At 36.9% G+C, this 26520-nt stretch overlaps 1 protein-coding gene across 1 annotated transcript in view; it reads right to left on the bottom strand.

The window, feature by feature from the left end:
- Window positions 1-3947: 3947 nt before the first annotated feature.
- Window positions 3948-26520, bottom strand: part of TTBK2 (tau tubulin kinase 2) — a gene marked incomplete at its 3' end in the record, with an annotated part of 68553 nt that continues 45980 nt past the window's right edge. The window contains exons 12-14 of the mRNA XM_080344533.1: window positions 25224-25827; window positions 5419-6689; window positions 3948-4416 (exon numbers count right to left, since the gene is read on the bottom strand). Coding sequence (XP_080200659.1) covers window positions 3948-4416; window positions 5419-6689; window positions 25224-25827 — 2344 coding nt within the window. The remainder of the gene's footprint in view (window positions 4417-5418; window positions 6690-25223; window positions 25828-26520) is intronic.

Genomic DNA, 26520 nt, shown 5'->3' with positions numbered 1-26520 from the left:
TAAGACCTCATATTGCTCCTGCCTTTGAGCAGTGAAATTTCCTATGCTTACCAATCCTGCTCAAGTAGTAGAGAGGTGCCTAGCATCATGCAGCTTGCCAGTATTGCTCTACTGTATCACACCTTCTATTACTTTTCACAGGGTTTTACTTAAGTAGTAATTGGCATTTGTAATTAATAATGAGTTTTATTAATATTAATATCAATTTTTGAGGTTGCAACTTAGATTGATTATACCATGCACAAAAGTCGGTATGAAGTGTTCAGTCTTCTTAAGTTCTATTTTAGTTTAAAGGCTTCATATCTCAGTTTCTCTAAAATTGCTCCAAAGTGCTGGCCACAACACAGCAAACACCACGAAGAGGAAATGCGTGCACAGCTTCTGTATCTGCTATGTTTTGGGCCTCCATTGCACTGCCCTCCAAAGAAATAGTGCCTTGAAGAGGACAAAGCAAGTGTCCTTGAATCATATTGTTTCCCAGCTAAAATCCCTGTGTAAGCTGCTGCGTGCTATGCAGAATAACTGTAAGTGTTTTGTAAAATGGAGAAAAATCTTCCCCGTCCCTGAAAATCTGTGGCAGGCAACTGTCCATAAACCACTCATTCACACTCTGCAGAAGGGCCATACACATGGATATTGGTGGTTTTATGCAGAATCAGTTGCATATTCAAATACTGAAGCTTACAGAGTTCTTGATGATTATACAGTCCCTCTAGAAATATTAAGCTAATATTTGAGTATGAGTTGATCAGCTAACCATTACCTAACTACATTAACTGATTGCTACATTAGACTATAGTAAGCAAGTCTGTAAACTTTTAGAGGGAGGGTATAAAGCAACAAAAAAACCTCCAGAAGAGTGGGTAGTTCAAGATAAGTTATTCAAAATCACTCTTCCCTTCATATCTTCATGATTTTCTCACTAGATCCTGTTGAATCCACAGCAAAAAGCAACTGGGGATATACAGTACTTCTACCTTTTTCTGCACTGAAAGCCTTGGTCATCAATCACAATCAATATCTCGTGCTCCATTTTGGCATAGTTTCCTATTTTTTCATTGGCAAGTAGTTCAAGTACAAATTAATTTCTACAGCATTGATTTATTTTACATGGTAATGTGCAACAGTGGACAAGACTGCACTTTGAAGACAGCATAAAGAAAACCCTAGGTGTTATATTCTTTCTCACCTGTAAAGCCATTACCTGTTTCTGGATCCTGATACAGTGGAGAGAAAATATAAACACCTCAACTTCAGCATTTCAGGCAAGGATGCATGAAGTTGGTACCTATTAAAACTGACCATGTTAATACAGGAATAAGCTTACAAGATCATAATAAATGCTTTTCAGAAATAAGGAAAAGGGGAGGGAAAATCATCATAGACTGCCACATGATCTTAACAAATAATTCCAACAGTGCCCAGGACAAAAATATCACAATGGGCTCAAATTCTCTTCATGGTATACTGTAAGGAAACATGAGGAAAACAGGAAGGAAAAGATGGAATTAGTAGTTTTCACATTCATCTGTTAGGTATTCATTGACTGCCACTGCTCCTATATAATGAGTGTTCACAACAATCAAGAACTCACATTATGAAATAAAAATGAGTAACCACAAGCCCTATTTGTAGTCAAAAATAAAAATATCCTTGAGTCTCTGTTCTTGTTCCATATGCAAATGCACACACACAAAACTATAGAGAAAAAAAGCAAGCTGCAAGACAAAACATTGGCTGGTTGAGAAATCAGCAGTCCTTCAATCTTGTACCAAGGTATAAAGGCTATTAGAATTTGTGCATTCTGGAATTTTTTTGGGGGAAATAGAAGATGTAATGCCAAAAGCATTCAGGAACTAACAGAAAGGGAACTGTATTATTTGTAGTCCGTAAATTACAGATGAAAAATGACAAAGAATGAGTTTATATAAGCATATACATATATGTATATATAAATATTTATATTATATAATTTACCATGAGGACATGCAATTATTGGTATAGCACCTACTATACAATATAATACAAAGGAATAGGACTTTCCAATGGTACAGTTTCTTCAGAAAAAGCAGGTATACCCTACCTATTGCATTCATCTGTAGTGCTTGAAACCTAAATGAAATTAAGGCTCCACACTGTGCTACATTACATACGGGAAACAATATACATATTCATAATAAGAATTAAAAAAAAAAAACAAAACACACAAACAAACAAAAAAAAACCAACAACAACAAAGAAAAAAACCATCAACATAGTCTGACAAAGCAAGTGAAATTCAGTGCAGCTCCAGGGCAGCTTTAATGCAGCATTAGAATGTGTTAGCTCAGAGACAAAATATTCCCTTTTTAATCCAAAGGTATTCATTTGGCAGAGGTTAAATAAAAAAGCACAGATGCTGGCTGGAGAGGCATATGACTACAGCAAGCAGATCAGTAACTGAAAGGTCTCCTACGCATCCAGTGTCCCCACGACAGGAATCATTAGGGAGAGCTGGCTGCATCTTTTCCAGGCTTGCACTCTTGTGTTACTCTTCTGACTCACTAGTCTCTTCTGAATATAGCAAAAGGTGCTGTACTCTTACGTTCCCTACAGAGATCCTGCAGAGCACAAGATATTATTAAGTAACTACCAAACAAAGCTGGAGGAATTAGACACCATGGACTTTACTGACAGACAATGAAGCTTGGCTATCAAAAACACATTTAGGCAAAAGAATGGAAGAATCTAACATAAAAAAATATCCAGGATTGCTTTCTGTATATTTTCCTTTGATGATTAATATTCTTACCCAGATTTTGTAAAAGTGCTAAATATATTTTTGTCACGTATAACCCACCAGGTTCATGAAGTAGACAACCTCCTCATCTCTCTCCATCTTTCTTACTACCAAAACAGAAATTGTGGTTGGTAATCATCTCTGCACAGTAAGATCAGTGGTTTAAGAGATCCAAAACTAATGGAAAAACAAAAGCCAGCAATAACAAGGGTTCTTTTTGTGGTTAAGTGAAAAAAGGTACTTCTCTTTTCTAACATACATTGCAATTTATCGTAAATCTGCAACATTCAGTGAAGTGCAGACATCTCCTCCTTTCTCTCATTTCCTGGACAGGAATGTTTTTCCAAATTCTAAAAAAAAGCAGTTTGAAGAACCCTTCTATGATTCCCAAAGAAGTTTATGATAGAGAACTGAGAATTAGCTTATTGGATCCTAATTAGTACTAAATAAATTTCTAAAGAATATAGCTATAAAAATATCTTGGCAAATGTTAATTTTTATAATAAAACATCATCAGTTTCAAGAAGGGGCAAGGTATATGATACTTCCTTAGGTAAAAAAAAATCTGTGCCATGGTAGACAGAGGACAAGATGAGCAGTGAGTGACACAGAGAGGTGTGCAGCTCAAAATGGAAAGGACTTAAAAGGTAGAAATAACATTGTCTTCTAAATGGTGTGCTTTTTAAAAACTGCAAATACATGCTTAAGCAGTACTTGTCTCCCAAGTGGTGACATAATTTTGGGAATAACTGTTTCAGGTTTTCTTACATACTCCTTGAGTATGTAAGGCCTTAAATAGGCCAACTCTTCTAGCTAGGTAAACTAAAACCATAGAAATAAATACCTTTTTAAAACACTCACCTTAGAGATATTTTTTACTCTAAATACATTGCACCTCTTTGACTACCTAGTCATTCTTATCCTGGGCTTTACCTCCCCTCTTGTGGATCTGCTTGCTGCCTGCTCTTAGACAATGCCTGGCCACTTATTTACACAGTATGCTTTTTCATTAATAGTTTACGATGCTTACTTCCTTTAAAAAGCGCAGATTCAACACCGTTGGTTTTTTTTAATATACACTTTTGATTATTTTTTTTAATACACAGTACACAGACAACAACATGCATCAGATTTAGGAGGGGGCTTTATACCTGTCAAGGCCCAGTTCCTATCTGCTAAGCTTAGTGTTTGATTTGCTCTTTCCTGTGGGAGTCTTAGTGTTTGGGGAATGGTGGCAGGAACTGCCAGATCCTTTCAGACCATTCTTGCTTGGTTTGTTGCAGCAGTGCTCTTGTTGGCAGGATCTCCTAGAAGATGAGGAGCCTGAATGGCTAGGAGGTGATTTACTCCTCCCAAGATGTGGGGATGAACTCCTCTGATCATGATGAGGTCTCCCAGACCGGGACGGAGAAGAACTGGCAGTACGGGGTAAAGAAGAGCTCCTAGGGGAGGCACTGGGACTGCGTCGGGGGATGACAGGGCTTTTGGGTGGTGTTTTCGGACTATGTGGAGATCCTGGACTCTTACACTGGGTAGAACTCCTTGGTCTTTGAGATCCATTCTGTAGGATTTGAGCCAGACGAGAGATAAGATCTGAGTCCGAGCTGCTACTCCCTAGGACTCTGTATCTGCGTAACCTTAAGAAGAAATGAAGAAAGATTATTTCTGTTCACTGAAGTTCATAGAGAAACATAGTATCACTAGAAACTAGGGATGAGCTTACACTGCAGAACAGACATCTGGAGCTGAGCTTTCCTATAAGGTAGAGGTGTTTGGATCTACATCAGGGGTGTTAAACTCATTTTCCCCGAGGGCCACATCAGCATCGCGGTTGCCTTCAAAGGGCCGAATGTAATTTTAGGACTGTATAAATGTAACTACTCTTACATTTTTAAAGTCCTAAAATTACATTCGGCCCTTTGAAGGCAACCGCGAGGCTGATGTGTCCCCCTGCAAAAATGAGTTTGACACCCCTGATCTAGCCTTTGGCTTCTGTTTTGTTCAAATCAACACAGTATCTATATTTGCATCAACTCACAGAAAGAGCCTAAGTGTTTACAGGACATCTGAAACTTTCTGGTGGTGGTGGAAAAAACACACATACAAGCAGTGCTTATTGCCTCTGTTTCAAAGGGGTACATCCATTCCCACACACCATCGATACACTGCTATACACAATTTTAAGAGATGAAAAGGCACACCACAACTTCCTTCAGAGGACTTTGCACTACTGTACCAAAATTCTCCTTATCCGGGTAATGTAGGCACTAAAGAAATAGATTGCGGTTGTCTGTATATAGAACTGGCAAAGGGAGGCTTCTAGAATCCACTCTGCCCTCCTTCCATCAGTTGGTTTTACTTAGCCATGATCTGAGCATAGCTAACTGACTCCTTACTGATAGCTGGAATCTCCAAACCTGAATTCTTAAAATGTCTAGAAAAAGAACAGTTTAATTTTCAAAGGGACTGGATATGACAGATCCTGTTGATTTCTCTGGGTTTGTGAATAATCAACAGTTCCAGAAAAGTGACTCCACTTCAAAAAAAAACAGTGTAAAGATCACAAACTGCAGAGTAACTGCAGTCAGGCTCAAACCTCTTTTCAACCTGAAAACCTATTTCTGTTTTCTCTGCATTACCTAGCTTCCACCCCAGGTCTAGTAGGTGGTTTTCCTGGTGGTGGCCGAGGAAAGAATGGAGTTGAACTTGAACTGGTGACTTGATCAGCGGTTGCCCAGGACACTGGCCTTGGAATCTTGCTTTTTCTGGACTGAGGGCTGCTTGGAGATAAAGAGCTATCTTCTGTCTGCTTGCTGAAATGAGAGTCCAGTGTCAATCTAGAAAAAGAGGATAAGACATCATTCTCAGAAAACGGGACTGGAGCAGCAGCCATTTTTTCCTCCAGTGACTTATCAGAGGCACTTGAGAGGTCACCAAGGAAAGATTTGAGCTGTCTCTTTTCCATAAGCAGTCTGACCAAGTCTGTCTGATGGGCCTTTTTTAGAAGCAGCTTTTCCTTTGCTGAAACAGGAGAAGATGAGTCTGATGTGGAGTCTATCTCTTGTGCCAAAACTGGGATTCGACTCTGCCTAAATACAAAAGGAGATTTAACTAAGTCCTTCTTAGATCGATGAGAACTCTCATTTTCTGAAATGCAGTGGATTAACTCTCCATTTCTGGGAGCATTTTTCTCTTTTTTGTCCTCCTGGTGCAAAAAAGTAGTAAGGGCCACTTGGTGGCATTTCAAGTCTTGGATATGGACTTCTTCCTTATTAGAATGAAAACCATTTTCCTGAACTGGTGCTATCTTGCTTGCCTGTCTATTAACATGTGGGCTGGTAAGTCTTGAGAGAGAAAATTCTGATGCTTTAGGTGCTATGGACTTCAGAACCTCATCTTGATTTGGCTCCAAACAGAAGGGCCTTGGCTTTGATTCTTCAGCAGCTTCAGTATTCATTAGAGGTTCTTCCTCTACAGATTTTGAGATTCCTGGCAAAGAATTTTGTTCTTTGCTTAACATTTCAACTGCGTCCTCAGAAACCACCAGAAGCTTTTCTTCCTCAGCTGCCTCTACAGGAATATTTTCAAATTCTTTCTCTTCCTGTATCCCACCATGTTGTTCAGGTAGGTCTTTCTGGCCACAGTCCAGGACGCTTACAGATACTTTGACAAGTCCTTCCCTGTCAAGCGCCTCCTGGCTGACATTAAGTACCAAATCTGGTCTGCTGACACTAGCTGGAAGTGCATCTTCTGTCACAACCAAACCTGGCAAACTTTCCTTTGGACAGGAAAGTTCCACAGTGTGTTCCACGGACTGAGCATCCAGCTCTCTTTTCTCTAGCTGGTGGCCATAATGAAAGCTCTCCGAAGCAGACTGTGTAGATGCCACTGAAGGTCTGGGTATTGTTACCTGTATTGGAAAATTCAAGAAGGAAAACGTGAGAAACTCAGAAATGTTATACAGATAACATTCTTTAAACAGTATTTTTGATTACATGTCTTCGAGATATATTATATAAGAATTCCTATGTATCACAATGTTCAAATAATAACTAATCTCGCAATTTACATCTAGTTAATAAAAAAGAAATATAATCCCAAGACAGAAATATGTAACAGGTAAAAACAATCTCAATCGAAAATGTTGCAGTTACCAAGTAATCCTCCCAGAAATGAGATCCAGCCTAACAGGTAGACTTTTTATTTATTTCACGTTAGTTTGAATACCCTTAGAATAAGTTTTATATAAACATAAAATCTTTACACAAGTACACAACAATATTTTTAGACAAGTACAGAATACATTGAACACAGTGAGGTCCAGATTCAGGAACTGACTTAAATTTCAATTTAGGCAGAATTTAGATAGTTTGTTAACAAAACAATTAATAAAAAACTTCATTTACCTAATTAAATAAATCCATACCCATAATACCTACATTTTTGTCCAGAAAAACTTTCCTGAGAACCTAAATTTTAGCTATTACCTTCCCTGTAGAATCTTATGCCTTGTTTTAACTAAGCAACCTGGTTAGGACATCTCCTTATCTAAGGTCATTAAGAGATTCACAAACTAAATATTCACACATCTAAATCCCCTAGTGGGTCTAATCCAATAGATATGCCTAAAGCACTCCTAAAACCTATATACAGTTTTGAGTCAGAGTCCCTTTGAAAAAAGGTTGGTTATGATGAGTGCTGCCTCTAGTACAGAGCTTAATTGTTAAAGCATGTGGCCAGGAAATGGGAAACCAGTACTCATGTCCCTCCCCACCTGAGGGACATAATCCCATTTCCCCCAATTCCCATCAAATTCAGACAAAACAAGAATGGAGTTGCTTCTCACCTCACCCTTTGATGTCAGGCCACTGCACAGACAGAAACACAGGAGTCGTAAGGTGAGAGGGTGAGAGAGCACACATGAAAGTGAGAGGAGTTTTATCTCCATCGCCAAGGGAAGAATGTACCCCATGTCAAGAGGAGTCCTAGATTCTAGTTTATATGTATTTGATTGAGTCTTTTGGTAATGAACAGAAAAAAGTCAAGGGGCTACCTTTATGTCTTCCTCTACATGGACAAAGAGTTCAGCTCCTTTGTTCCTTATATTCTTTAGCCTCATGAATCTGACACTGTTTCAGTTTGCCATACTGAACAGAAAGTGGAAGACTGGAGTCTGCGTTTGGGTATAAAGACCTTCTTCATGCACTGATGGTAGAAGAGGTAACTAGTGGTGGCCTATTTCCAGTGTTGCCAGGATTCTGCTATGTTGCAAGACAGTTTTTACTCAACCTGATTGCAGAAATCAGACACATTGCTGAGCTTAATGGGCTTGTGCAAGAGCTAGCACATCAGTGCTGCTGTGTGGTAGAAACCAAGCTCATCTGGACCCGTAACAATTTATACTGTGTAATCAAACATCACAAATACAGAACAACTCTTCAAAAGAAGAAGTAGGAACCATCAGTGAAGGAGATAAACTCAGATTTCGCATAAGACTATAACAGCTTCATTGAAATTCTTGCTGATTTTTTTTTTTTTGCATTTTCTTCATAGTCCTGTATAACAAAATTTCCATCATTATGAGTGCACATTTACCTCCATGAAACACAAACATTCAACTGATATTACTCAACTGATACAAACATTCAACTGATATCATGAACAATCCACATGAAACACAAATCACAGGCATAAAGCTGAATTAAAGAGAGGACAACTGTTTATGGTAAAGAAATTTTTCCATACTATAAAATGTATTCTGAACCTCTCTAATTTACCTAATGCAGATTTTGGACCTCAGCCTATAAATGTGGAAGCATATTCTTGAGAAATCTGGAGAAAAAATATGTTCTTAGTTTGATGAGTAGGATTAGCTATTTAGCTACAGAAAGTGGTATATTTTCACCACAGGGGAGAGCAAAAGTGTAAGATAATTTAACTCTTGTTTTTCCAAGTAGAGCTAAGCTGTTTGTAGCACCTTCCCCAAGTTGAGATTTATTGGAATAGGTAAAAAAAAACCCAACCAATGAACCAACAAACACAAAACACTGCAACCTGCAGCAAGAGACTACTTTTTGTCTCCCTGATAATTTGTTTTCAAGTTTGGGCCAGCACAGTCCCTTCATGTTTTCTGAATTAAAATGGTGCATTGGGAAACAAACAAGTTACTTCATTTTGGCAAAACAGTCCTCCTCATCTCCTCTTACTTTCAGTCTGGGTTCTTTCCTGTGAAAGAATCACTACTTCTCTTTTGAGTTAGAGAAGTCTTTGTTACATAAAAGCTTTCTTGTGAGAGAAACCAAGCACATCAGTTCAGCTACAGAAAGAACAGAGGAAGGAGAATTTTTTTAAAGAGCACCTTGCCATTATTATGTCAATTGGTGCCTAAATATTGAGTATCAAACAATAATAGTTTAGCAAAAACTCTGTACAGAATGGAGAAGGGACACCATGGGAGGAAAAAAAAAAAAGAAAAAGAAAAAATAAAAAAGGTCTAGGAAATAGGGCAGCTATTCCATAGGTTTCCATACATCCCTAGGAATTGCTCTGAGGTAACACATCTCCAGGTATCATACACTGAAGGATTTGCTTTCATATGACAGAGGGACATATTTTAACCTGTCACCAAAAAAAACCCATCATATCTCTTAGAAATTCTCAACTACATGATGGATGAAAGTGGGTTCAGGAAATTTTAATGCAATATTGTCCTTGGAATAGCAGGTTCAGATTTTTGAGACATCACTTGGGCATTTGCTGTTCACTCCGCTCTGCCTCCAGCCTGTTTCAATGCCTTGTTCTCCAAGGCTGCACACAACAACTCCAAACTAAAGAAATCGGGTAAAATATTTCCTTTTCTAAGCTTTTCAGTTGATGCGTTAGTCTGGTTGCCAGTTCAAATAACCCAGGAATCAAAAAACCAGAATTGTCTTCCACAAATCTGAAGAAGGATGCCTTCCCTTAGAACAGAACAGTTCTCGTGTCCTCCTAATTTTCAACCTTAGTTATTTGCTTGTAGGAGGATATTTATCTTCTTGGTACATTTCAAGAAGGGTTGCAATTGCATTTAAGCTCTCCTTTGCTCAAATATGTTTACATGGAAACTCTCTTTTCCTTGTGACTTCTCTCTCATATGTCAATTCTTTGTTAGGTGAAACCAGCTCTGATCTGAAATTTATTTACATTTTTCAACAGACACATCTGCCACATCTGGAGAGAGTATTTCCTCGTCTTTCAGGCCTATGTTGCCCAACCCAGATTTAACTCTCACACCTAAGAAACAGAAGAGTAAGCTTGTTGAACAACCTACAATAGAACAGGCAGGAGCAATTTTTGAAAGAAAATCATTGAACAAGTGGAAGAAAGAAAAGGATACTGGATAACTGTGTATCATCAAAGACTCGGTACTACTGAGCAGTTCACAGTTTCAGAAATGGGTTTTTGAACACATACATCACTTTCTTGATCTGTGTTCACTAACACAAACAAAAGTTTATTTTCTCAGATGGTAAAGAAACCTCTTATTACTCTTCTTAAAGCACAAGAATGAAATTATATCCCCACTGAGCTTGACATTTCACCTATATATGCAAGAAATTTAAATTAGCAATCATGCAGAAGTGGCATTCATTCAAGGGTTGCTACAACTTCAAGTGCAGTTTTAAGAGGGAAACAAAAGAGCAAGGCCAATTTTAAAAAGTCTGGCAATGTATATGAGTAAACAAAACTTGTATGGAACCAAACCGTGCTAAATCATAGAATCATAGAATGGTTTGGGTTGGAAGGGACCTTAAGGATCATCTAGTTCCAGCCCCACTTCCACGGGCAGCAATAATAGTGCTTTCATGTGGAAGAACTTGGATGTAATAGTCAGTTCCTGAAGAAATGGAAGAAGCTTGTAGACAATCCTCATAAGGCTCCATGTAAGATTTCTTCGGGTAAAGCATCAGCTTCTCTACAAGGCTGGGCTCTACAGATAACTTCATGATTCACACTATGCAGGATTCTAAGTAAAAAGACTAGAGAAAGTTTTGAATCCCTTAAGCCAATTTAAATAAATAAATAAATACATAAAATATAATCCTGTAGCCTTAATTATCCCATAAACAGTCTCCTTACTCTCTTACTTGGGAAACCTTGCAAGACTGTAATCAAGGAGTCTGAGGAGGGCTGATCATGAGACATGCAAAACACACCAGTTATCATTTAGTCTAATTCAGGGAGACAGAAATCTCAAGGTTGTTCAATGCATATCTAGTTGTAAAACGAATAATACATGGCCTAATATGTAAAATTAAGAAAGCCTGTCGTAGTCATAAATAATCTCATATTTTCTTTTCTTCTGCCACAAATTAAAACCTTATCCTATGAGACTTCTATGGCTAATCACGTCAATTTTGTAAAACACTGAACCTGAGGAACAAAGATTACAATGTGATCTGAGTAATTAATCTAAGAAATATATGGGGAATAGAATTTTAAATGCTGCCTCTCAGCTCACTATGATAATCGATTTATAACACTATCTACTTGATTATGTCAATTCCCATACAGAAGTTATGTGATACAACAGATTACTGAAAATGGCTGAGACAATATGTGGAACAATTAATTTGAGATTCTGCTTTCACTCCAAATACTTGAATGAAATTATTACCACCATTGTCTTGAATCGTTTGGCCTTCCCTAAATTATTTCTTAATTCCTTTCTGATTTTTCAAATTAGCAGTTGACCGAGATGAGAAATTAGACTGTATTTTCTTCAAGAAACTTTACAAGATGGTGAATGGGATGTTAAGAAGGAAAAAGAACAAAACAACAACAACAACAACAACATTTCTTGGACTGGACATCCTTTATGACATCTGACAAACTCTCCTCCCTTTGACAGTCTGCAATAGCAAGTGATATGCTTGGATGAAATCTTCTGGGAACATATACAGCAAATTGCAGATGAGTGAAATATTGAGTTTTGGTGCAAAACTGCGAAGTCTGAAAGACCTAAAGGTGTGAATGTGGACTGGTATTGCACAATACCAGCAGGTAAATATTTGACCTCTCAGCAGTAGCTTCTTCCCTCTACTCATACTGACTTACTTTTGCAAGTGTGTAAAGTGCTGTTAGAACTTCAGGCTTCTTAGAAACACAGTGTACAGATCTGTTGTTCAGCTAATCCTGTCATTATTTGTAACTTCTCACATTAATAATCCATTACCATATTACTTGTCATTCTGAAGTCACTTGACCTAAACAGTTTACTCTTCAGAACTTCTTTCCTAAATGAAGCTTGTGTATCTATGAGAACAAACCTCATGTATCTTTTCTCTTTTCCCTGCTTCTTAGCTCGACCGCCTACCATGAATATGAGCAATGTTAGTACAAGTCTGCAACTTCTGCAATACCAAACAACCTCCCTGAATCTTTCCAGCTCACCAGCTTCCTCTTACTTTGTGAGCTTTTCTTTACATATGTCACTTAATTTCTATTTCCTTGCACAACTATATGCCTCTGCAAAGAAATCTGAGCTGCAGTTTGTATGAAAGCATAAAGCACACGTCTTCACACTGTCCTGTAATTTACTGGTAGCATCATTCTCACGTGAATAAACCACTACTATGCCCAACATCTCTGTAGACAACTCACCTAGCTTCCTGTTCACAACAGCCCTCCTACTTTTCAAAACCCTCTCTACCTACTACTTTCATTCTTAGTGACTTTTTAGAGTGTAATGCTTTCTATCCCTTACATTACCTTTCCAGATTAAATCCACAGCAGGCAGGAAATTAAATATAATTAATTATAGATTTACTAAACTATACTGGCTATTTCTACAAATCGACTAACATGGGCATAAGCAGAAGAAATACATGGCTGTAATTCATGGTGTTCTGGAACATAAGACCAGAGATGATTGTAGGTTTCCATACTGAGTCCCTTTCAGCAGTCCCATATATATGGTGCTTCATGCATTGCAGGCATTTGTAGGAACTGGTGGTATCCAGGATACTACATCCTATTGTTAAAAATTCACACGACAGGCCCTAACCCTAAACTAAAGAGAAGTAACATATGAAGGTTTACTTATATCTGTCTGAAAAGAGGAGCACGTTGCTCTCCACAGCTCTTCAGATATATTCTTTCTGCTATTCTATAATGCTAATTTTTGCATTGATTTATATGGAGGTTGCAATAAATGGGAAGAGGAGGGAATACAGATGCAGAGCTGTGAATGTGCAGGAAAACTGTATTTCCACATTCTCTAATGTAATAGCTATCTCTGTGAATGAAGAACATACACATCTCAGTGCACAGTCTTTCTTTAAGGCTTATTAATCATGGCTTAATTTCAGTATTCTTTAAATATCTTCCCTATTCAGCTATTCATATGTCACTTTCCAGGCAAGGGAAGATTTTTTTTTTGTTCTAACATAAACACATATCCTCAAACATCCAATAGAGCAACTATTGATTGCTCTAAAAGCAGTAGGTTTAATTGATTTTAGAGAATAACTGTCATTGTAATAAGTGGCTAATTAGCTTGGTAACGTGACTAAAATAAGTACTCATTTAATTTGAAACAACTTCTATACAGCACATAAACCAACTGAAGAATATTATTGAAATTATATTGTTGGAGAAGTAGGAAGCAGCAGCACTCACAGACTATCGCTTCATAACACTCACATAATACTCCTGTCATATACTGCTATGAAAAACATGCCAGTACCATAATATTTTCCTTGAGATTGATGGTCTTTTTCTAACAAAAAAAGTATGAATTTGCCTTAATGCACAGTTCAGAGATGTATAAAGATGGCAACTGAAGCCTGTTTCATCCTCCCATCTCATGCTACTATTTCTTTCTTTACAGAAACTGAATTCCTACCTCACCGTGGCTATTTTCTCAAGTCTCAAAAGATCTAGAAATTAAGAACTATTGTCAGAACCTTGGCCACCTGGAGATTTTTTCCTCTGGAAAGCTGGAAACTACTGATTCCATGAGGATTGTGGGTTCATATCACACTTCAACTAGTACAATATATTCAGCATTTCTAAGTCTACATTTTATAAAATATCTAACAGTTCTCAATAGGATGTCAATTAGTTCTCCATGAAAGGTTGTGTTCAAGTATACTCTGATGCTCAGGTATACTTCAGTACTCAGTTAAGAAGCAAAACAAAACACTACAAATTAGAAGGTTCCTCCTCTAACAGAGGACACAATAATTACAAAGTGACTTTTTTTTTTTTTTAAATTTATGGTGCAATCACTTTTGGTATATAAAATGTAGTTAAAATATCTTGGCAGGTATTATTATAATGATGTAAGCATCTCTGAGCAAACCTTTGTTTCAGCAGCCAGCTGTGAGAAATATCAGCATATATTTTTCTTACTTTAGAAAAAAAATAGGCCACTTAAAAGTGGCCTATAAAAAAGATGGGGACAGACTTTCAGAGTTTTCAGCACGACCTGTTGTGACAGAACAAGGGGTAATGGTTTTAAACTAAAGGTGAAGAAGTTCAGGCTAGATACGAGGAAGAAATTTTTTTACAATGAGAGTGGTGAAACATTACAACAGGCTGCCCAGAGAGGTGGTAGATGCCTCATCCCTGGAAACATTCCAGGCCAGGCTGGACAGGGCTCTGAGAAACCTGATCTAGTTGAAGATGTCCCTGCTCATTGCAGGGGGTTGAACTAGATGGCCTTTGAAGGTCCCTTCCAACCCAAACTATTCTATGATAATATTTAATTAGATCTATTATAGCTTAATTACATGAGAAATAATCACTAGTCCTTGGACATTATGCTCTGAATCGTAACCACCTATTTATTTCAAGATTATTGTATGAACTGTCATCATGGAAACAATTGTTGACAGAAGAGTTGATCAGCTCTCCATGGGAAATCCCACAGATCATTTAGCTTTCCTGAAACATCTTTACTTATTCTTTGCTAATAAATTATGATGCTAGAAAAATGTCCTACATCAGGTATGTCTGGGATAAGATTAGCATTAAAAAAAATAAATCACCACTTCAAGGACAGATGGAATAGATGAACCACATGGTTATGGATTTTTGGAATCTTAAAAGTACTGTGGATTCCAGAAAACATTAAAAACAATTAACTCTTTATAAGGTTTTTTCCTACACTATCACTGTATGTGGACGCTATTACCAATGCTAATTTATTGTCCTGACCTTCACTAGGACTTTTCTGCTGCTTCTGAGAGAGAAACCTGCAGGAGAATGGCCAGCAGGGTTCTCTCACTACAAATGGATGTGTTCTTTACAGGCAACACACTATCTGAAAAAAAATTAAGAAGTTCATACCAAATGCTTGTCCTCAACTGTTAATTCCGTAATTTAGAACTCTGAAAATTTCCATGGAAAGCACAGCTAACCTAACACGCTGTAATTTTTAATTCTTCTTTAAACTAAAGGCAGATGTGAAAAAAGCACACCTGAAGAATTTATCTCCTTCAGACAGAAGACTAAGCCTTGGAGGCAGCATTTAGATTTCTGTGTATTAAGCAATTAGCTCTGCCACTTGGATAAAAGCAACAAATGAAACTTTTTACTTGTTTGCATTAGGGAGTGTGTAGTTGAAGGCTGTTCAAGAAACATCATTATCAATACAAGACCCAGTTGCTTAGAAGACTGGGAGTAACCCATGAGCTTATGTGTGTCTTTCAGACATCTTCTTTTTTTCTTCTAAAGTAATACCTCCTGATACTCCCCATCCAATGTGGTTTTGTATGAAAAATCAACATATTCCAGAGAAACTTACTAACAAATAAAATAATAACACTGTAGCAGTGATCATATGTCAATTGCCTTTCAAGAACCTAACCTTAACACCTGAAAACAATAAGAATCCTGAATCTGAGTTTGCCTTTGGTCATAAGCATTATCAAACACTTTCACTGATGATGAGTGAAAGCTGTAACATCACAGCAATTTAATTTTCAGGTTAAAACTTATTGAAAAATTAACACTTATTAACAGTTACCCTGTCATGAATGACACGGTGTGGTGTAACTTCTGCACGTTTTCCCTACTGACAAAAATGAAATCTATTGTGTAGGAAAGAGTTCCAGTAGCTGTGAGCTGGACTCACTCCTTGAAATGTCGACTTTTATTAAATTCTATGTTGCAAACAGTATTAGAAACCTCTTGGGAAAAACCTAACTTAAGCCTCATGCTGACTCAATATAGTTTCCATCAGGATAGGGAAGAGGGGGGCATAACAATTCTGTAAACCCTGAAATCAGAACCCTTTTTGCTACAGCCAACTTTAACTGTGGCAGCAGTAAAAAAGAAACCAGACTCGCTGGACAGAGAAAAGCTTTTCCCTTCTTTGCTTCCAGGACACATCTATTTGATAATGCACAATGTCTTGAACAAATTCTGAAGAGGATTAGGGACAAATGTATCCATTCCTGATATTTTTAATGGATAGTGTCACGCTCCATCTTCAGACCGACCCTTACACATAGGTACAATGCTAAACCAGAGTTCTAACTAGCTGAGTTCTAAGGCAAACCTAATGCACATGACAATTTCAAGTTAATGCCACTGACAAATTAAAAAGAATTTCAAAAGAACAGTGCAAAAACATATGAGCATCTTTGGGGTTTTGCTTGTATATCTGTCATTATAAAAGGCATTGTTAAGTGTGAAAACCAAGGCAAATGTTCATCTCTTGCTATTGCAGACTAGTGAAACCTGCCAAAATTAGTCCCTAAAAAATGGCAAAATTTACAACATTTCTGTGCACTCCTGGCTCATAAACTGAAACCAACCAAAATAAAATGACAATTATAAGGGATATGCATTATTTCTCTAAATGCCCCTTGAACATGTCAAGAAGTCTTACCTTATTCTTCCATAGATCTCTGAATTCCAGTGAGATGCTTAAAAATTAAGGTAAATTTTTCAACTCAGATCAGTATAGTATTTCTCATCTTGGATATTAATATGCTTGTGATGTTTTGCATTTCCATAGCATCTTGTGTAGGAAGATTTCAGAGCATTTTGTAACTAAGAATCTTAACTGTATAACTATAAAATAATTTTTAAAATGTTGCAGTAAGGTAGATTAAGAAAATGAAGATAAAATATTTGTGCCAACTAATTATGATTGCTTAACATGAGAGTTGCAGATTATCCTTCCACAATGAATAACCAGAAAATCATTAAATTATTCCCCTTGTACATGTCTCACATCAAAAAATGAAAATATGCCAGAATGACACACAAAACTGGAATCCACCTTTGTACAGGGCTGAATGTTATTGTACAGCAGCCAGTTTATTCTGGATGGCTGCCATGGAAGAAGAGGTGTTCACTATCCTACTGAAGAACTAGAGCTGAGAAACCATAGAAATCATAATCTGAGGTCACTGATTTTGATTGTTTCTCAAGACACAGTTACACATTTAGCACATTGTCTACCTAAGCAATGTCTTCACACACAGCCCTGCCCAGTAGCTGCTGCACTCACATCACCTTTTCCACTGATCTCACCCAACACTCTATGCAGTCCTCTAACAGGCAGAGTTCAGGGAACTTATCTGGCTGAAAAATTCACAGAAAGAAAGAAAAAGGTTATGTTTCAAGGGGATTTGCTGTACAATTTGACCATGCCATAGAGGGAAAGTATGCAAATAGCACTCTGGCCTCACTCTTTAGATTCAAGTACAGTCAAACAACTCATTCTGATTTTTGTCAGCTCTAATGCTGCCAGACTCTTTCTTCATGCTGCATGTTGAATAACTAAGGATAGTTGAAGCAAAATACTGCCATTCTCTTCCATAATATATGTAAGGCAAGAGAGAAGTTCTCTTTATCAAACAAATAAAGGTAGACCTACATCCTATACCCTCTCTGCACTAGTAAGCAAAGAATATACAGAAATTTCATGACATCTTCTATCTGATGTCAAACTAGAGGAAGGTGGGTTACAGTTCCTGAACTCCCACTCATCAACAATCAGGAAAGAAAATCTCTTTGCTTGATTTCTGGAACAAATGTATCATTTTTTATTTTTTAGTATGTGAAAATAAATTCAACAGCACAGATCCTTGACCTCTGCAATTCACTAGTTAATGAATGCTGAACCAAACCACAAACAGCAGGAAAGACACAAAAATATATTTCATACCAAATATTTCTACAGAATAATATAGAATGACATTAAAATTTTTTTTCTTAATATTTAACTGGATAAAAGCTTTAGGTTATTAACATGCACATTCATCTCTCATGCTGCTGGAACTTCTAGCTTGCTAAGTACCTAGCATCACTGCACCGTAGGAAAGAGAAGGACTTGCAAAAGTAGTTCAGTTCTTCAGTGAGCCATAAAGTACACAAGGTCTTCACTGTTGGAATGAACTAAAGAATCACGTGCTCGTGGTTTCCATAGCAAATGAAAAACTGGAAGTTAAATTCTCAGAGTCAGGACTTTCAAAATTACAGCTTGAAAAGGATCACAGCAGTCATGGACTTACCAGGCAAAAGAAAGGAGAGGCCGAGAAGGCTACATATAATCCTTACTCCACTCAGGAGCAGCACCTGGCACAATACCAATTCTTTTTCACATGACAAGAAAGTATATCACTTCATAGCCCCTACAAATATTGCAGCTGTGTTCATTTGTTGGGTACTAAGGAAGCCAGAGAAGACCCTGTGCCAACCTACTTGGAGTATTGTAAGCAGTTTGCTAATTATACCTGAAATACATTCTGATATAGAGACAAAAAACATTAGGTCATTTTGCATTCTGGGATACAAACTAATCCTGAAAAATACTGAAACTTAACTTTTAATGAATATTAATGTGATATGTTGGTATCTCATTAAGTTCACAATAGCGACCAGCTGGGAGCTACTGTTCATCCATTTCCATAGACCGAGGGCAGAATTATTTTTTTTTTAATATATTTGGATAAAAAGCAGCCAGAAATTGCAGGAAAAAAAAGCACTGCGTTCTGAGTTAACAGACAAAGTGCTGATGTAAGTAGACTAACTACTTTGTTTGCTTTGTTATCACTTACCACTGATACTATGGAAGTTTGAATGAAGCTTATGTTTACGGATTACTTTTAATACCAATACTCCCGTGCATGCTTTACTAAAAAGAAAAAAAAAATCTTTCACATAGAAATATTTACACTGAAAAATACATTGGAAATAAAGGCAACACAAAATATAATCCAAATGAAATATTAATGGTGAAATGATGATGATGTGTGATGGTCTTGTGCATTAATGCTATGTCATACTGCTTTACCAGTCAACACAAGCTCACATTGCTAAGCAAATCTCAGTATTTTTATGACTAATACACAAATTATGGTTAACTTCAATTATGATTCTGAGTCTTCACCTTTTTCATATTGAAAAGAAAGGGAGAATATAAAACTATTAAAAGTCCCCTTTCTCTAGTGATATTTTTCCATTAGCTATGACTGCTGATGATTCTCATCTTTGCTCTGTATGCTGCAAGCAGTGGAACAATTCATTATTTGTTCATTCCCAATGTAGCAATTTGACTACCTCTAGATCCCTTTTTCTCATGTTAAAATAATTTAAAGGTAGTTCATTTTAATGTGTGGTACTGATTATAGGAGCACATAAAAAATATTTAACCTTAGTTTTGAAAGAAGTCAAAATATATTTTCTAGATTTTATAATCCTACATTTTTGCAAGAGATAATCCATCTGAGGAAGTGAATCTATCTTCCAGAACATCCAGAGAGGCTTGGTGCTCCAGATCATAAACCTGAGTAACAGCTCTTTAAATATTCTTCTCTCAATTTTGCTCTTTTAAGTGGGACAATGTATCTTCCTCACAGAGTGTTCCTGACTAATCCTGAACAAGATCCATTCTTATTCCCTAACTTGATCTTCCAAAGTATTTTTTAGGATGTTGTGTATAGCAGTATGACTAGCACATGCTCACTACCAGACTATGCAGAGCAACTGAAAACGTTAAACTTTGCAGATGACTGCTACAGTGCAGTCCCTGCTGTGAAGACAAGGCTTATTCACCTGCTGAAGTTGTGCTTTTGAGATGCGAATGACAGGGGGGAACTTGTTGCCACAGGGAATGACAGGAAGCTGCCTGTGACCAGTTGAGCGTGAGGAAGAGGAGTGGCTCTCAGCTGACTGACTCCTTGGTAAACCAGCCTCTCTCAGAGGGTCCGAGTGGATGGATAGATAGGCTATAGGGCTCATGGTGCGGAGGATGGGGCTTGAAATTCTTGGAGTGGAGAAATGCAGCATATGAGATGAGTTGAGCTGTGAGAACAACATGGCAAGGAAGAAAATAAGGTTTAAAAATCAGTATTTTAATAATTCTTGTTTATGTCTTGCCAATATGCATTTTCTTGGAAGACTACATTGACAACTCCCTCATGGGCTAAAAGCTGGTAATTTAAGAGGTATCTTAAACCTAATCTTCACATTTTTCCATCGATTTTTAAACAGCCAGTATCAAAATAAAAAGTAAGCATCCAGTCTCTAGCTGGCTCCTACCTTCATTCATTCAACCAGTAACAATCTAGGGTAATTTTAAGAAACTAACACAGTCTGTTTGAATGACATTGTGTACACAAAGTAGGTGATGACTGGTCCTTGCAAATGCTTAACACATCTGTGCAACAATGTCGCTTTCTGAGATGTCTGTATTTTTAGCATATACAACCACTGCAGTCTTTACAAATGTGACTGTACAACTACGGCTGTTAAGAAATATAACTGACAGATTAATCAGTGAGATTAGTACTAAAAAATTTTGATGAAATTTCCTAAACATGGGATTGAACTGTAAGGATATGCTGGCCTGGAGAATCTATGAACAATTGCTTCATCTTGAACTACATCCCTCAGACATTTAGAAAAGAACAGAAAGAAAAAAAAAAGAAAAGGAACTGTAAAGTCGAAGTGTTCCAAACCAATAATTTTAGAGAAAGTACATTTTCAAATTGATTATTGATGATTCTAATAAACCTATAACTTTGACGTACAACTCTGAAATCAACTGATTCTTTACAAGACCTTTTAAGGCATTGAATAGATATCTGATGGTGACATATCTAAATACCTGTAAATGAGATTGCTATATACAGTTTGCAAATCTTTGTTCCAAGTATATTTAGACAAAACCATGAAAGCAAAGATATGGAAACCTTTTGCAAACTTGATGAAGGTGATTTTTTGTTTCCTAACATGGTATTTGCAATTCTAATCTGTATTCCTTGGAAACAGAGAGCACCTATCAAGCATTTCAGTTTCCAAGGAAAAGGTATTCTGAATTGTGTCAGTCCTAAAGCTTCAGCTCCCACAATGCATAGTTGTCTCTCAACTGGAAAATCAAGTATTTCCACTGTCTCATAAAAGCAGCAACAGAGGACGGAAAGTACAAGAAAATTAAACAACTTAGAAATTGGAAATAAATGGGTATTTAAGAGCAGGTTTTTGCTAAAATATAATAGTACCTCAATGTACAAAATGCTAATTTCAGCAATACCTCTAAATAATTAAAATGAGTAGATTCACACAGTCAAACCTCTTCTATAACCAGGCTATATGTATGTGTATATATATATATATATATATATATATATATGGTATTAGGTTGTCAAGCAAGTGTGACCAGAGCAAACTGTTGTTTAATTTAAACTGGCAATGAAAATGGAATTAGCTGTTACATACTGCATTACTTCAACTCCATTATTACTTCTTTGCTGAAATATCTGCTTGACAAATATATATTGCAAAGTTTGTACATGCACTGTATGGAGTTTGCTGCAATTCAATACAAACATAGTAAATTAATGAAGCCACGGTTCGACAACACAGCAAGTCCAGCTTTAGGCTCTTTGTACAAGGTCAAGAAAAAGAAAAACAGAGATGCATGATGCAAAGTGTTGCCCCAGTAAATTCACCATTAATTTGGATCAGTTCAAATTCTTTTGACAGATTAACTTCGTACCAGCAGATATTACAGCGAGTCAGGTACGATCTGTCCTCCTGCAGCCAAAGTCAACATAAAGCCATTCTGAGAGCATCAGGTCAGTATACATACCCTGGCATGTTCCAAACAGTTCAACAGAAATGTGACCATGTGCCCATCACTGAGTCAGATCAAACTGGTATTTGCTGGTAGTACACAGAATCCGTATTGCAACTGGAAAACCATGACTTGATAACATGAAAAGTCGTTCTCTTACTGGTAGGGTTTTTTTCATAATAGCGTAATTTGCTGTAATTTTTTATGCCTGAAACTTGCTCATCCCAAAGCAAACAACTTACATATTTTTCTCTTATTTTTTGAGTTCAGGTTTCCTTCCTGAACTGCTACAAGTTTACATTCTTATTAGAATGCTGATGTTGTGTGAAACAGGTAAGAAATTATATCATCATCAATTACAGGAAATCCACATACACACACAATTTCAGAAAGAACATCTGTCTACAAATGGAGGGGCTGCAGACCAGTGATTTCTCTCCTTTAGGAGCAAAGAAAATTATGGATGAGTATATGAACCTTTAGTTCGTCACACAGAAACATCCTTGCTACTAATTAATGCTTAAATAGTGAGCAGTAAAGCCCTGAAAGAAATAAAGAATAAAAAGAATCATCAAGTTAAAAAAAATAAAACAAAATGAAAAACTATTTTATTCATTCACCACTGAAGTAATTGCTCACATATTTAACAAATCTATCAGAATAAGATCAAGCAACATAATTCATCATACTTTTGCCTATGTGATAGTGAAAGAGGTCACTAGAATTCCATATGGAAGGTACATTCATAAGCATGATGACCATGAATGCCAACATGTCCTATTGTTTCAAGCTGTTTGAAATGAGTAACTGTTCAGAAATTATATTAAGCTATTATACTACTAAATTTTCAATATCTATTCTTAGCCCCTCTTAATAACACTTTAGTCATTTGATTTATGGTCCTAAACTTACATTCTTGGATCCAAGCCTGCTCTAAGTAACACGTGCAATATAATTAAATCAGCAGAAAAGTAAAATCTGACCCTTTGCCCTTTATTTGTATTGTCAGGAAGAAGCTACCTAGTAACATTAATAAAGAACAAACACATTTGATCCACAAATAAGGATTGCATTCAAAGAACAGTTTCAGGTGCGTAAATGCTTTGAGGAAGAAGGAAAAGGACTCTACCAAACAGCTCCCTGAGGTCAACAGGACTCTGGAACAGAGAACTACTATATGAAGAGGCATATATATATATATATATATATATATATATGTACACACACACACACACACACACTCCCTGTGAAGCAACTAAGACACTCACAACAGCTAAGTTCTGGTACCCACCTAAAGGAATATTTAAGTATATTATTTTATTATCAACGAAGGACAGAAAGAACAACTCACCCCTAAATATCCTCCTGGGCTTTGTTTGGCTTTCAAGGGCTAATGAAGTCGATGGAAGACTACCAGAAATTGCCATCACGGTCAGAACAGACACACTGCATAGACACGGTGTTCCCAGTTTCTAAATCAGCCAAATAATTTCTATTTTTTTTACTCCCAGTTCAGTTTATATTTTCAATTCCACATAACTGACCTCCAAAACAGCAAGCTTCTTCCTGCCATTCATCTTGCCCTCACAGCACTACTTGCCCTTTCAGGAAAATATAAACTATATTAATTTCCCCCATTTTTGAGGTAGGTCATAACAAATATCCCTTACCTGCTTGCAACACCAAACTAAAACATAATCTCACTCATATCTACTTCAACCAGCATTTCTTCCAAGACATATTATAATTAATTCACCTTGTTTATAATTATTTCTGCTCCCCTGCTCAGAAGCTTCTTCCTTTCCAGATAAAGATATCGTCCATGACTTGCACTGTACAACATGATACTTGTATCACCTCTGCTTTCAGTTTTAAGTAAAATAGCTGCTTCCCTAAAACTCAAGATTGTATAAAGTGGAATAGTGCATTTGCATACAAAATTACAAGCTGTTTTTTAATGGCTTTTGAAAGAAAAACAATTGATAATTAGTATTTTGTACAGGACTAAATGCTGCTCTTTCCTGTATCTTTTACTAAAACTAATATTAAAACACAAAATCGAACAACTGAAAACAACCGAGCAATTGAAATTATTCTTTCACCTTTAGAAGTTTCTAACCCATCAAAACTCTTATCATGCAACTAATATTTCAACTTAAATCTCAAAAAATCTTCCATTTAACACAGATCTCTATTTTGGATCATGCAAAATGAATCTCGTGTAAACTACATAATTCACAAATTATGACATCTAAATATAACCTTGTATGAAAGATAAAATCTTCTGTATTTGAAATTTTACTGTTCAGCTATAGTTAATTACATTGAGTAGTTCATTTTCACCATAACTGGTATTTCACACCTTATAATAAATGAGTGGTTGGGAAAAAGTTTCTTTTTCTAATGAGCTGCCTGTAACTTTCATAAGAAGTGGTGATAAGTGAGGTAGAAGTATAGCCAGGTTTCTTGGCTGAAAGGAGCTTGAAAGAATTGTCCTTTATATCACAGATGATGCAATATCTACTGAGAAAAGGGGAGAAATAAACCCAGGAGCTGATTCCCAATCATTTAACCATTAGTCTCACTTCCTCCTGAAGTAAAGCCAAAGAAGTCTTTGTTTACAGTCAATGACAGAGGAGAAAAAAAGGTAAATGTTCAAAATCTATACAAAGGAGAATTCTTTAGAAAAGACAGAGAAACACAAAAAGAAGAGAATGCAATGGAAGCAAAGTCATCTGTCTTAGTGAAAAGAAAATTCCAGGAGCAAAGCAGTAGTTGCAACATTATCTTGGAAGAGAGAAGTAGCAACAATTTATAAAATCCAACAAATTGTTTGTATAACAACGATTAGAAATTTCAGAAGAAACAGGAAGAAACAAAAGGGAATTCCAAAAGAAAAGACTACACCAATGATAGTGAGAGAAAATAACTCCCTGTCTTTAATTTCAGTTAGTCTTTTCCTGAAACAAATGAAACATTGTAACACAGTACTTTACATACTCATTGTAATTTTATGTTTATGTACTGCAAATATCAAAAACATATTTGCACATGTATCTCACTGATCAGGAATCGCTGCATAAGGAGCTTCTTTATAGGTACAAGTATATGTAAGATTGCTTGTTTTTAACTGAGGCCAGTTCTGTGGATCATACTTGCAGAACTAATAGTCATGTCCATGGAAGCGTGTGAACACTCATATAACAGAACATGGAAGATCTCTCCTCAGGAATCAAGTCCAAGCCCTGATGAAACTAGGAATTTCTGCTACATTATTTTACTTTAGACACTGCCTTTTCCCTTGCTATCATCTCATATAATTCTGAATAAAGAGAGGTTCAATAAAACAGCGACCATTTCTCTTACCGGAGTGAGTGCTCCTTCTGCTTGAGCTTCCATAGGACTTGTAGGTGTGGCTGCAAGAAGCTGTCCAGCAGCTCCGGACAGAAGTTCCAATTTATCTGTAAGCTGTTCGGAAGCAGTAGGATGACACTCCACAGCTAGAGCAAACTCCACGCCTGAAGTTTGGTTCTTGGCATGGACACTGTGTCCTACCCAACCACCCTGTCTGGGCTGCTCTTCTGGAGGAGTCTCCTCTAGAACTTGCAGTACCTCTGGCTCTTCATCTGATGGACTTCCAGTTGTTTTGTGCCTTAAAGCTTCATTTGTCCTGAAGTCCTGCAAGTCCCGTTCCTTATCTATTATCACCCATTCCTTAGAATCAACCTCCTGCCTGCAGGAGCTTAAGTTGACAGCTACAAATCCATTGCTAACAACACCATCAACATGTTCTGGAGAACTAGGTGACACAGGTTTCGAAGCATCTGGAAGATATTCTTCATCATAGTGCCAAACATGGTCTGTGCGGGCAGTCACAGGAGCAGGAATGGGCGTTTTCTGAGAAAGGGAAGGAACAGCAGCAACAGGAGTCTCTGTCGCAGCATTCAAGTTTTTCTGCGCCTTCTCCAAACTGGAGAAAAGAAGGTAACATCTGAATTAGTTAAGAACTAATTAAATAACGTAAGCTACATTTGAGTTTTTTCAGTGGAGGAAAAACTAGATTTACATAAAATTTTCTTGTAATATTTTAGGACAAACTACAATAGTTGGAGATCCACAATTCGAGACATATAACTGTGATGTCAAGTAAAAATGGGCATACGGTCTTAGAAATTTGCATGTATCCTAAGTGTAATTGTATTGTATCGTGTTGTATTGTAAATGTAATTACCAGAAAGGAGATTAGTGAGTGGATACCAATTCAGCGGTGAGGCTACCACCATATGTCCACTGTACCTAATCTGTGCTACAATGCAGAGAGACTCAAAGCAGAACAGAGGAAAGAGATGTCTCTAGCAGCAGTTAGTAAATGCTTTCAGGAAGAATGTTATTGTTTTGATTGATTCCTTATTTATGCTTTGCATAACTTTCTTCACCAAATTCGAATTCCTAAGCTCTCTATGATGCATTTTAAAGGATTCTGCCATTGCCATAATGTCAGCCATCTTCTCCTGTCCCCACTCTGCTTCTGCCTTTCAGTCAGATTTCACTGTACCCTTTTCCTATTATTCTTTCTATACATAGGTAAATTGACTGAATCTGTTCTCATACATGTGCATCTTCTCTACTTTCAAATTCCACTTTAAGACCTCTGCCTTCTATT

The sequence above is a fragment of the Nesoenas mayeri genome (assembly GCF_963082525.1).
Source record: "Nesoenas mayeri genome assembly, chromosome: 5".
Lineage (NCBI taxonomy): Eukaryota > Metazoa > Chordata > Aves > Columbiformes > Columbidae > Nesoenas > Nesoenas mayeri.
The sequence above is the reverse complement of the archived record's forward strand: the minus strand, read 5'-3'. Positions and strand labels throughout refer to the sequence as shown.